Below are 13,126 nucleotides of genomic sequence, written 5' to 3' on the forward strand. Positions count from 1 at the left end.
CACATAATTTTATTCGATAAACGAATTAATTTTCTACTCGGCTGGCATATTTTTAGTACTTGTTTTAATTGGATTTTGTCTAAAAATGGTTTTAGCAAAAAAGGTCGAGGGCTACGTGACCGCCGAAGTACCGAGAAAATACGTTTAGGCGTACCGAAATATACCGTCTCATTTTTAAAATATACCGTAAATATACCGATGACTTAACCCACCTAAACCCCTCTATTTAAATAGGAAACAACTTACGTTGAACAGCGGAGGATAATACTGCTAATAATTAATGGTGTAGGTCCATCCTATCCCACATCTTTACTTAAAAAAAGACCACGACATTTTTCACAGCGGGTTAATCGTTCACTGTCCAAATGTTTAGCTATTATTAGCTAAATAGAGCCCTCTGCACTAAATTTATTGAGGAATCAATTTTTTACAAGATTGGCTAATTTTTTGCATGCCTTTCGGATTTTTTTTTATAAAATAAAGGTCAACAAAAAATGAAACGTACATATGGATAAGAAAATTCTCGCCCATGGACAGGTTCATCTATAAGCATGGAATTTGTATACCCCTCACTTTTGTTTCTTTTAATTGCAGCTTTGGATATATATGTACAAGCGTTTCACGGTATCTAAAGTACTGCACAAAGTCCAAACATGCCGATAAGTTTAGCAAACGAGAAATTGTTAATATAGTGTGATTTTATTAAATGACGTCATATTCCCATCAATAGTTTTATAAGTGAAGGAACGGCTTCACATACCTTATACTATGCCTATATGTAAATATTTGTCTGCTTGACCGCTGTTGTTGTACTAAGTTAATAGGTTTACATAGTTTTGGGCCCATATCCAAGGTCAGGCCGAGTGACATGCGACATTAAACGACCTAATTGGCCAGACGAGACGTGCCTAGAAGCAAAACAAAATGTAAAAGTAAAGCAAATACATATAAAAACAACAACAAAAAAATAAAAACACTTTCGCGCTCGCGGCGGTAGTTGGAGCGTAGCAACAACAGTTAGCACAAACGAAAGTGAAAAGAGTTGAAAACCACATGGCAGCGAAACGGGGAATGGTAATAGATCGATGTGGGATGAGCGTAGTTTCAATAACGCTGAATCATCAGTCGGGCAGAGGCCCAGCAGCTGGAATTTCGTGGCCTCTCTTCCTTTCGCTTTGACCAGGCCGATTAGTCATTTTCAAGTGTGGCCCAGACAAAGGATTGGGATTTATCATCATATTTTTCTTTTTGGCGCGATGTCCAAATCGGGAACTGAGGGAGTGTGGCAAGTACCTGCCCGACCGATGAACAAGGGTTCAGGGGTTGAGATTGAGGCACAGGTCGGACGGAGCATGCAAAAACCAACCCTCGCGCCAAAAAAGACGGAAAAAAGAACGCACACAAACTGAAAAGAATGTGTGAAAGTTGCGGGATCCTTCCCCCCGCCTGATCACGTCAACCCCCTGACGACTGATTACAGCCGCTGCGTCATTCCTCTTTTGAATGCAGAGTGTGCGAGGCTTCCGTGTGTGTATTTGTATCTGTTCTATGTACGTGCTGGGGTCCACAGATGACTACTTTTGGCTACTACGCCGAAAGGAAAGCAGCTTGTCAATGGAAAAACTCAAGCTGTTTTCGGTGGTACTACGCCGCTCAAAATTAGTGCATTGCCCACGTACTACGACGTCACGTAAGCAGCGGAAGACAACGGAACTCTCTCTCTCTCTCTCTCTCTTTCGAATGAATGAAACTGTCGCACGCGCTGGCCATAAGGTTAAATGCTGCTGTTAATGTTAATGGGAGAGCAAGCAAAGGAGTGGAAGAGTGCCCCTACTCTGTGGATTTTTTGTATGAAAGAGATTGTCGAGAAAATCTAAGTTTATTTCTGGAATAATCATTATTCTACTCACACTCCAGAGCGAAAGAGTGCGGCGACTGAGAGGGGTGGTAGGTAGCTGCTGACGTCACGTGCCTCTAATTAATAAATGAGCTCATTAAAGAATTCGTTCTCTTATTTTCTCTCCTCTGCATCAGCTGGCTGGGTCTTTTTTTCCGCGCTCTGTGTTTGTGTGGGTGTGTGCAGTGTGCAATATGTGGATTCTGTTTGTGGCGGTTGCACTTCCCCCAGCTGTAAAATTTATCTAGGGTCGCCAGCTATATTTAGTGCGTGGGGTGGTGTGTTTGTGTCTGTGTTTCGCCCTCGTCTTTGACATGCATCATAAATTCTGCCTTACCCCCCCGCCCCCCCACTACACAGACACACAGATGCAACCTGCCCCCATGTCATCCGCCCCCCTGCTCTTTCTCTCTCTTTACCTTTGCTGCGGCTTTTTCTTATTTCATTTTTTGAGGCATCTGTAAATTTTGCGCCAATTTCTGCGGCTGCGGCTGCTGGTGCCGCTGTTGCCCTCATCATCATCTCAGACAGAGACAGAGGAAAACAGCAAGAGAGAGAGAGAGAGAGAGAGAGAGGGAGAGAGAGTCATTGTGAATACCTGCCTGCTAGTAATTTTGAGCAAAAATGTATTTTGCGCCAAAAACCAAAACCTGAATCTGACACAGCCCGGTGCACGATACCCGGTGCATGGTGCCAGGCAGGGTCCCGGTGCCTGGTGCCCGGTGGCACTCTCTTCCCGTTTCCGCACTTGAAATACATCCACACCACATCCTTTAGCCCCATAGCCCCTGTCTCATCCTCACATTGGGACATCTTGTTGAGCTGCTGCTCAAGCTGGAACAAGTGCTTTGCTTTTTTTTTGTTCTTTCCTTTCTTTCAGGTTTCATTTCTTGAGGAGCAGGAGGCAGAGACGGCTCACAGAGAATTCTCGTTTTTGAGCCGCCAAAAGTAACATCTGCTCCCCAAAAACCATAGACATGGTCCCAGGAATTGTCGTTGTTTCATTCCTTTTTGGCATTTGGTTTTTTGGCCTTGCCCTGCATTAAAACAGAGCCAAGGGAAAAGGGTTGAGGGCATTCGGATTGTGCTAGGGAGTTTGGATTGCCCTAAACCACAGAGTCACCAATCAATCGAAAGCCTTGGGGATAGGATTGCATATAACCGTTCTTGAGTGTTCTTAAGGAATGAGAAAATCACTGCTAATTGCTGGCATTGTTCCTTGATGGGGGTTTTGGAAGAGGCAAATAAATGGCATACTAGAATATATATTTTAAAGAAGTAATCTTTAATGACCTTTTATATACTGTTCCGAACTATTTTCGAAACGGATTATATCATTTAAATGACGATTCTTCAACAAAAGAATTTACGTCTCATCCACAGTCAACGCCTGTTGATAAGGTCTGGTATTACCCTTAAGGTCCTCTACAATCTATCGGGTTTTCAAGCGCATTTGAACTTCGACTTTTCCTATCTGAATTTGCCGTTTGCCCTTGGCCGGTTACCCTACCCCTGGCTGGGCCGCCGAGCGCTAATTTGCTTCATTTATCTTTCCTGCTTTCGAACAGAACCGAAACCCACTGTCTCTGCACATCAGCAAAACAATTACTCTACGGGACTCTAAGGGGCCTTAATTGCAGCAGCACTCTCGTTTTGGTTCTGGTTCTGGTTCTGTTTCTGTTTCTGGTTGGAAGTTTCTCTCTTATCTGGCCACATAAATCTCACGCGCCTCCGATTGCAGCGGAAAGTGTCCCGTTCTAAGCATTGGCTCTGTCCAGCGCATAGATAAGAGCCGGCACCGCAATTAGGCTTCGTCGTAATAGAGGAGCGTACGATATCTGAGGTCTCTCTCGGGGACTCTTTCTCCCCAAGGAGTCCAGTCCAGCAGCTGGCCGGTTTCGTGTGACCAACAACTAAAGATCTGTTGACCACTGTCCAAGCTCGTAATTTACAGTAGGAGAAGGTGAGTCTGAGGCTGATGGGAGGGTTGGGATGGGTTAGAGGATAGCGTTAACAAATCGCATGTGTGAATTATGTCCAAAGTGGGTCGCGGTCGCGGGCATAAATCAAATGAGCGGACTCCTCCAGTGGGTCACTTTGGCTATGCCTCGATGGCCATTGCATGCGGCACGCCAGTTGTAAGTTCTTCGATGCCCAAGACATGACACGACTCGACTTGACCCACTTGTATAAATCTTGCTGGGTGTGCTTCTCGGGCCGTTATTTTTCACACCCAAACCAAAACTGGTTGAGAATGCGAAAAAACAAGCGACAATTGTCGCTGCCACAAACGGAGGGGAGACTCCGCATGGAGTGGGTTTTGTAGTGGAGTCGCCGGGGCAGTCACTTGGAAAATGCCAAACAAAGGAGACCGACTGTGATACACCAGCATAATAATTGATCGCTGAGAGCTGCAGTGCTGAAGAGCGGCTTTCCAACTGGTTTTCCCACTCCACTGAATGGTTTTCCTTAATTTCCTACATTTTATCCAGTTTTTATTGCCCTCGTGTTGGACCGTTTTCCATTGTCTAAGATTTGTGCCTCTTTTCTTCTAGTTTCTCTTTGAATTTTTTTTTACCATTTCCCTCTCAGACAAAAGAGTTTCGTAAGCTGAAAGTTTTCCCCTATTTGAGGTTGCATTCGAATGAGTTATGGCCCGATCTTTTAGTGGTGGTGGTGGTGGCTTCATTTCTTATGCATTTCGGATCAGATCCCGACAAGCTCCGAGGGAAGCCGAATGAGGGTAGGGGAAATGTGAATGGACTCTATTAATGTAATACGATATGCGGTGCATGAAAAATCAAATGAGCTGGTCTCCCCTCTCCCTCTCCCTCCTGGTCATGGTCCTGGTCTGGTCATTTCACTCCGCCTGTCAGGGTTCCCGATGTTAATGTTGATGCATCTGTATCTGTATCTGTATCTCGCGGTGCGCTAAGCTGACAGCATCTGGTCAAGATGGTCAGACGTTCGCCAAGCGAAACTATTTCTGGCATATTACATTTCTCGTACAACTTACATGGATTTTGCATTTGATCGGACCGACGCGACGGCGCACGCGCCCTTATGCCGAGAGTGTGCACAGCTGCCCAAATATTTCGCCCTCGACTGTCAAACAAGTCGCTCAGCTGATCAGCTGCATTCCGCCTGCTCACTGTCTCCCTCCCACACACCCACCACACATCTAATTTTACACTCTTTACTTATGCTCCCTGTCTCCCTCTGTTGGCCCCTGCTCTTATGACAGGGCCCTTTGTCTGTCGGCGGCTTGCATCATTTTTTCTGTTTATTTTTGTCGGCTGCTATTTTAGTTTACTTTTCCTCTTGGATTTTCATTAAATTTTCTTTGTTTTATTCCGTTGGGCTGCTTGTCGCATGCCACCACGCCCCTACATGGCTGATGTCATTTTTACGGCAAACCAATGCACATGCACACATGCTATGCTACTTACATACATGTGTGTGTGCGTGCGTGTGCGTGTGCGTGTGCGCCGGTTGCATCTCTGAGAAGCAGCGGACGAGGCGTCGCGGCCGGCTTCCTGTCGAAATAATGAAAAATAAAGGAAATGAAAATGAATATTGAGCCGACACTCTAATATAAAAAAGATAAAGAGAGAGAGAGAAACCACATATATACTTCGGGAATTCAAATATAATTTGTATGTACTAACAATTTGGAAATCAGACGAATTAAAAGCTTACATGCATACATACATACATACATATGTAGGAATCTACGAGTATTACAATAGCTTGAGCTTTGTAAAGTTCAAGAGAGCAATTAGAGGGGGCCAATGCAATAGCTATACATATATATGTATGTATGGATAAGTCATCTTGAATACACACTCAAATTTTTTGCATTGCGTTTATCGCGTACACGCAGCGCTTTTTTCTATGTACATAAGACCCGGCTCTTGCCACGAATCGAGCAATATCTCAACGAAACGATCAAATTGCATGTAATTCAAGTGGCTGTTGACATATGTTTCTCAAACACGATAAGAGTGTGTTTATTTGATTGTTTTGTGCTCTACAAATGCTCCACCATCATGTCTATTATTTCCCAATTTGGACATGCAAAGAGTTGATGGTTGCCCTGCACATCCGTCATATTAAATTTCAAACTTCCCATAAAGTTTTTTCTGACATATAGATTATTTATAGAGCTGCAGAGATATTTCAATTAACAGAGTCATTATGCAATCCATTGAATTGTATCCCCGAGTTCAATGCTTGCCCTAGTTTACTGGACATATGGCCCCGCATTCATGTTCTTCGTCTTTTTCGATGGGTATTGGAACGTGCGCTGTATCCCGACGAATATTGAACGTAATGATATGTTATGATGGGGCGGCCGCTCCGCTCCGCTTCGAGTGCCTCTGGGTGTTTGGCTGTCTGTCTGTCTGGCTGTCTGTCCGTCGTGCTCTCGCTAATCGACTGATTTTTCTACCGTTAAGTGGTGTTAAGTGCTACCACAACGAAAGCCAAGTCAAAAAAAAAATGGTCTTCTTATTAATGAGCTTGAATTTCATTGTGTGGCAGAGTTCTTCACACCGTTCGCATAATTAACCAGATGCTATCATTGACGTTTTTCGCTGATCTCTGCATTTTGGGTGATTCACAATTTTCTGAATTTCCGCTGGCAGCATAAACATAAATGACATTCAATGTCCTCTCTCTCTCACGGAACATTAGCAGCTGATGACGTACTCCAAGTATGCGGGCTCTTCGGTAATGCTCCCGCTCCCCTGCCTGTCGATAGTGAATCGTACTTTTTTTTTATTTTTGGAATTTGCTGTGGTATTGATTGATCTATGGGGGTGACTGGTCCAATAGGTTCATAAATTGAGCGGGGCCTTTTAACAAATGCACTTTTTATTGCCTTGTTCTCCAAACGCTTTCTACAAGGAATCGATGAGTTCGGGTCACTAATGTCACTTCTACTTCCGTGGAAAACTCAAGATGCATTAAAAAAAATCAGCCAAATCAAATACTCAGGATCACTAAGTCAAATATACATATAACTAACTTAGAACACGATCGTTTAAAATAGTAGTTTCATTCAAGAGCATAGATTGATCTGCAGGGCTACCTCCAGTACTCGAACTTTCTTTATTTCATTGCATTTCAATGTGCCTAGCCCAATTCTGGTTCCCGCTGAGTTCTATTATTGATAAATTCTAATAAACAGCCATTAACGTAAAACAAACGAAGGTTGATATTCTTATTTTGAAAATACAATTTGAAATTCCGCCGAATTTCGAAATCGAAACATATCGCGCATAACAGCACACAATTGTTAACATAGCATTGGCGCAGATTTTTGGTATTTTTCGATATTTTTCAGAATTCAATCGATAGCAGCATCAATATTATAATCATTAACAGCATCGATATCAATTTAATGAAATCTAAAAACATCGATGTTTGAGAAAAAACATCGATGATTCAAATTCAAAAAATGTCTATTTGGCGCTCAAGTTTGGTGGGACTTTTTTTGGATTTTCTCTGGGATTTTTCCTCGCCACAATGTCCTTTTTTTCCCTAAACTTACGGCGCATTCCATCCTCACTTACGTTTTCTTACGTCTTATGTTGCTGGCAACATTCAATTTGTATGGGCCAGACTCATGTGCGGTGAAATCGAGCAGCATTGTTGCCCAACATGGCGCGGATAAAGCAACATTTTGCATACCCTGGGAAATGGATATTATAGAACTGAGAGAATGTTTGTCATCTAAGGCACCAATAAAGGCCAAAACTAGTCAGTTTCTGTTTTAAAGGTATTTCAACGATATTTTGAAGGTTTTGGTCTACATACAGAAACCAAGAATGGGTATCGGGATCGAGATATATTTACAAGACCCTAATCATATGCATTAATATGTCCAAAACAGAGCAATCTGAGATAATTTCTATATTAATTACGTTTTAAAACAGCTTGGAAAACCAGTTTCTTCATATATATCAACGAAATAGGGTATAGCTGAGCCCAAACTCCGGTTGACGTGACATTTCATACTCACTTACGTTGCCACTGTTTTTTTGTTGACCTTTTTTGCCTAAATTGAGGGATTCGTCGTATTTGTTGCATCGGTAATGGGCCGGTTGACAACATTTAAATCTTTGTCGCTCACATTCAAAAAAGTTAGATTTGGCGCGCACCAATCGGTATATTTTGTATATTTCGGTGCTGTTCTGAGGGTCATACTGTAGAAATACTGGTTTTCGCCGCGCTCCCATGGTATTTTTGTCCATTTTCTTCAATCTATTAATTTAATTTTCAATTTTATATAGAAATCCAATAAATGCAAATATTTGGAATAGACCAATCATGTATAGAATTGATTCATCAATCGTACAAAATTGAGTGGGCATGGCTAAATGTTCCATATAGATAGTATTATTCAACGGAACAAAGAATTGGTAGTTTTTTGAATTGAATTTGATTTCGCCGCAGTTCGCCGCAGTTCGCTTTAGCAACAATGAGTCTCGTTCCATACACAATGTTGCACATTCCATACACACTGTTGCGGCAACATTTACTTGAAAACCGTTTTTTGGTCAAAATAAAATACATAAAGGTAATTAAAAGAAGCAATCTTGTAGAAAATGCATTTATCTATGGGATAAAGCCAAGTGGGCAAATCTATATAGCTTGAAATATAGGCAATACCCGATTCGCCGCAGTTTCGCTTTTGCAACAATGAGTTTCATTCCATACACAAACATGTTGCTAATTCCATGCACACATACCCTGGGGCAAATGGATGTTATAGAATTGTGAATATGTTTGTCTTCCAAGGCTCCGTGGGTATCAGGATCGACATAAATATACACAGGATACTAATAATGTACTTGAATATGTCTAAAGAATATCAATTTGAGAAAAGGTCTTAATAAATTTCGTTTGATCTTCATATAAAATTAGCGAAATAGGGTGTACAAAGTGCTATACACGAATCACGTCTTTAAATACCAGCAACATTGCGACTCTTTTTTGGTTGGACTTTTTCGCTTAACCCTGTTTTTACAATAAATACAATAAAAGCAAGGATTAAAAACTATCCAATCTTGTAGAAAATTGATTCATCACTCGTATAAAATTATGTGGGCATGGCTAAATGTTCTATATAGCTAGTAATATTCGACGGAAAATCAAAATCGAGTAATATGTAAAATATAACTGGAATTCGTCAGTATATTTACGGTATATTTTGGTATATTTCTGAGGGTCAGACCGTATATGTTATCAGCTGTTCTATTGTTTTGTTTTTTTTTTGCTGTCTAATTTGTAATTTAAAAAAGAAAACAAAAGAAAAATTTAAGCATGCGGCGCCGCGCGGGACTGGGCGCTATTCAACAGCAAAAGCTAGCCGCCGAAAAGTACAAGGACAAAGGCACAGACCTGCAGGAATCGCAGCTGGAGCAAATGACAAAGCAAATGGATGTTTTCCGGCTCAAACTAGAGGAGTTCGCAATGAAACACAAAGAGGACATTCGCAAGAACGCGCAGTTTCGCAAGCAATTCCAGGAAATGTGCGCTGCCATTGGCGTTGATCCGCTGGCCACGGGCAAGGGCTTCTGGAGCGTCCTGGGCATGGGCGACTTCTACTACGAATTGGGTGTTCAAGTGGTCGAGGTGTGCCTGGCGGCCAACCACAAGACGGGCGGTCTGATGGAGCTGGACGAGCTGCGCCGGCGTCTGGTAGCGGCCCGTGGCCAGAGTGCAGTTCACCAGGAGATCACCAAAGAGGACATACTGATGGCAGCCAAAAAGCTGAGCATATTTGGAAATGGGTAACGTAACTCTAACACAGATACCCATTCGTCCAGAACTGCTAACTTCCGATTTTACTTTCAGTTTTGTTGTGCACAAGCTGGGCAAAGGCAAGTACATCGTTCAGTCCATTCCCGGGGAGCTGAGCATGGAGGAGACCAACATCTTGAATGCTGCATCCAATACCGAACAGGGCTGCGTCACACAATCTCAGCTAATGCAGGACTTGGGGCAAGTCTTTGAGCACAATCTAAAAGTTGTACATTTTAATTGGTTTCCTAATGTTGCTCCTCAGATGGACCGACTACCGGGCCAGGCAATCGCTTGACAAGGTCCTGGGGGAGGGCCTCTGCTGGATAGACAGGCAAGCGGACGAGGAGCCTGCCTATTGGTTCCCCAGCTTGTTTCCCGGTCGCAATGCTCAGGCTACTGCCTTGTAGCTTCGCCTTATTACAAACTACTAGTATTTATGCCATAACATAACTAATATACGTATATTTGTATAGTTTGCAAGCTATTCTAAATGGTATGGTTTCTGGTGTTTTCCCCCTTTAAAATCGTTATTTCGGCCTTCAGCTCTGAGTTCATATCCATAAGACGTCTGACCTCCTGCTGAAACTTTGTCGTTAGGTCATTCCTTGCCTTCTTGTACTCTTCGTTTATTTTTCTTTGGTGCTGGATGTATTCGCTCACTCGAGTCTCGTAGATCTTGCTGCGGAACCCAAGTATGTTAGATATTATCGAGGAATACTGTTTGTATTAGTCTTACAGTTCGGATATTTTCTGCTTGTCGTCGTTCAGACGCTGGCTAGTGTCTTGCAGCTCAGCGTAGAGTTTTTCATTCTGATCTAAAACCTCATTATACTTTCTCTCCAATTGAGTGTAGCGTGTCAGCAGCGCTTGCATTTTCGCTACGTGCTCCGCTTTATGGTGTTTGAGCTGCAATCGATAGGTAAGAAAAACGAGATTAAGGAACAAGGCTGCCGTGTTTGTCGTAGCACTAACCTTCTCGCGATGCTTGGATCTTAGCACTTCTACCTCGTTGTCTACACGTTTGGCTTCTTCCTTCAAGATGACGCCCATATTTTTGGCCAGCTGAGTCAGTTCCACTTTGTAGCCCTCGGATCGTCTCTCCGCATCGGTCTTTTCCCGGGCAGCCGACTCGCTGAGGTTCAGGGCTTCCTGGACCTTGGCCATGGCCACTTCCTCCCGCTTGTGGCTCTCCCTGAGCAGCTGTTGAGCGTCATGCAGACGCTGCTCGTAATCCATGAGCTGCTGCTTCAGAGCGGCTATTTCCATTGAGTTCTCGTAATTGACCGCCGACTGGTGTTCCTGCTCCTGTAGCTTCGCCTGCATTTCCAGGAGCTGCTTACCGCTGCGGTGTTTTTGCTCGTGCATAACCTGAATCATCTCTGCCTGTGCGCGTATGTCGTTTTTTTGGCTGTCGACCCTACCCTCCAGCATTTTAATAGCTTGAATGTACTTATTGATGATCTATAAATTTCGGCGAGGTAAAAACAGTTCGTATTAAGGCCAAACTTTTCTGGGTATGGTTAATGCACCTTGTCGTCGCCCGAGTCTTGAAGCTGTTTCCGGTAGTTCTTTAGCTCTTTCTCCATGTTATCGATGGTACGCTGTGAGCACTCATGGATCATTTTCAGGCTGCCTCGCTCCTTCTGCAGAAAATCGATCTGTTTCAAGGCAGTAGCCAGGGCGTCTTCGGTCATCTGGCTTCGCTGCTGGACCTCCTCAATGCCACCTGGCTTTCTTGTGTCCGCCAGCTTGTATCTGGCCAACTCCTGGCGGAGCTGCTGGTTTTCCCCCACCACCTCGGCTACGTTGTCCATCAGATGCTGAACCTTATCACGAAACTTCGACATGTCCTCGTTGGTATTGTCTATTAGGTGCTCTACATCGCTGCTTATATCGAAAGTGCCTCTGCAAGAGATGATGTGACTTATTTGGTTGTTGGACTCCGCTCTAACTTACCTGGGGGCCGATAAATTGTTCTGCTCCTGTGTCATGTGGTTTCTCTCGTACCAAGCATAGGCTGAAAATTTCGAATTCGTTTACAAATCTATGCGAGTGTGTCAATTAGTATTTGACAGCTCGACTCAGAAACAGGTACAATATTTACACGCATTCATTTTGCCTGGCCGTTCTGTTGTGACCAACGTCCCGGTGTCGGTTGTCCCTGGCAACGCAACCCCAGCTAGTAATTGAGTTGGTCAACTTTTTCTTTTAGTTTCACTCTGCGATGCCGCTGTTCAACAAGAAATTCGAGTCCAAGCCGATACCGCTGCGTCAGAATCGATGCAATATTGGCATTCCTGCTGTCGCCGAGGATCTTGATGACTTTCGCCAGATTTCGCTGAATCTGGGCAACAAGGAGCTGCGCTTTGCCGATGGCATCTGGATGCACTCGACGCGCAAGGGCGATGTGGACGATATGCTGCGTCTGAAAAAGAAGTTCCGTGTCCTGGAAGAGGAGAACAATATGTCCAATTTGAAGATGGAATTTATGCTGGATCTACTGGCGGAGCAGGCATCGGAATTGAACGAACTAAAGCCGAGGGAAAAGAGCACATTTGAAAATGTAAAGAAATAAAAAAAGCATACGTGTGACAGCGGATATTACTCGTTTTGGATATTCGGTTGAATACTGTGAGCTGGCCTAAGATTTTGGAATATTTTTAAGAATACCGGTTAACATTCACTAAGCTTCTCCTAAATTTACCTGATTCTGATAAAATCCCAACCACACACTTGAGATATATTTCTAATACTTCTTTATACAGTTTCAATGGCCATGGCAGGGGGAGATATCAAAATGTTCTGTTTTGGGTACCTAGGGGCTTTGGTTGACTAGACCATTGGGCATTAATTTGGGATTTGTTGGGCGAACGTTCGATGAATGGAACTGGTCAAAATTGGTGGCATTGTTGTCGCCATTGGCAGGCAATCTATAGACGCCATCGGTACGGTGCGGTTCGGTTTGGCCTGCCGTCAGGCTGCCGCTTGGCTCCCGCTCTATTTATTGTATTTGATAAGCTGCTCTGATAAGTCCCCATGGCAATCGAACGGACCGCAGTGTGCGCACGGTGGCCCGATATGATAAACCTTCTGATGAGGCCACAAGAGCTGTATAAATATCCGACGGATGGAAAATGGGGAAATTTACATGGCCCCACAACTCCGGGAATCTCTACTCTGGGATCCGATGGGGTTAGACATTTTTTTTTTGGGTTCTCACTAGCGCGATAAAGCTTAACAGCTCTGCCGCAGTCTAATCTTTGAGGGCGTGTGCGGGGATCCGTGTATACATAGGTGTGTGGCCGTAGCCCATATCGGTCCACACCATCGACTACTGTATATTTACGCATTGATATTGATATGCGATAAGCAAAACTGCTTATAAAACACATTTATATCGTTTTTCCCAGAGCCCAG

General features: G+C 43.6%; 3 protein-coding genes across 4 annotated transcripts; 2 read left to right on the plus strand and 1 right to left on the minus strand.

The window, feature by feature from the left end:
- Window positions 1-9,189: 9,189 nt before the first annotated feature.
- Window positions 9,190-10,203, plus strand: LOC6587940 (vacuolar-sorting protein SNF8). The gene is made up of 3 exons (XM_002012763.2): window positions 9,190-9,696; window positions 9,761-9,907; window positions 9,972-10,203. The coding sequence occupies exons 1-3, from the start codon at window positions 9,227-9,229 to the stop codon at window positions 10,114-10,116; spliced, it is 762 nt and encodes a 253-aa protein (XP_002012799.1). The 5' UTR covers window positions 9,190-9,226; the 3' UTR covers window positions 10,117-10,203.
- On the minus strand, window positions 10,143-11,909 carry LOC6587681 (myosin-10). Of its 2 annotated transcripts, none has more exons than XM_026984583.1 (6): window positions 11,814-11,909; window positions 11,666-11,753; window positions 11,239-11,593; window positions 10,682-11,170; window positions 10,446-10,615; window positions 10,143-10,388 (listed from the first exon to the last, which is right to left on the minus strand). In XM_026984583.1, the coding sequence occupies exons 2-6, from the start codon at window positions 11,698-11,700 to the stop codon at window positions 10,196-10,198; spliced, it is 1,242 nt and encodes a 413-aa protein (XP_026840384.1). In that variant the 5' UTR covers window positions 11,701-11,753; window positions 11,814-11,909; the 3' UTR covers window positions 10,143-10,195. The 2 variants fall into 2 exon arrangements, with proteins under 2 accessions (XP_026840384.1, XP_002012800.1); XM_002012764.2 differs by having other exon boundaries at window positions 11,239-11,614.
- On the plus strand, window positions 11,784-12,719 carry LOC6587773 (protein chibby homolog 1). The gene is made up of 2 exons (XM_026984586.1): window positions 11,784-11,800; window positions 11,922-12,719. The coding sequence occupies exon 2, from the start codon at window positions 11,934-11,936 to the stop codon at window positions 12,282-12,284; it is 351 nt and encodes a 116-aa protein (XP_026840387.1). The 5' UTR covers window positions 11,784-11,800; window positions 11,922-11,933; the 3' UTR covers window positions 12,285-12,719.
- Window positions 12,720-13,126: the final 407 nt, after the last annotated feature.

This window comes from Drosophila persimilis, unplaced genomic scaffold, assembly GCF_003286085.1.
Source record: "Drosophila persimilis strain 14011-0111.01,24,50 unplaced genomic scaffold, DperRS2 tig00000000-arrow-pilon, whole genome shotgun sequence".
NCBI lineage: Eukaryota > Metazoa > Arthropoda > Insecta > Diptera > Drosophilidae > Drosophila > Drosophila persimilis.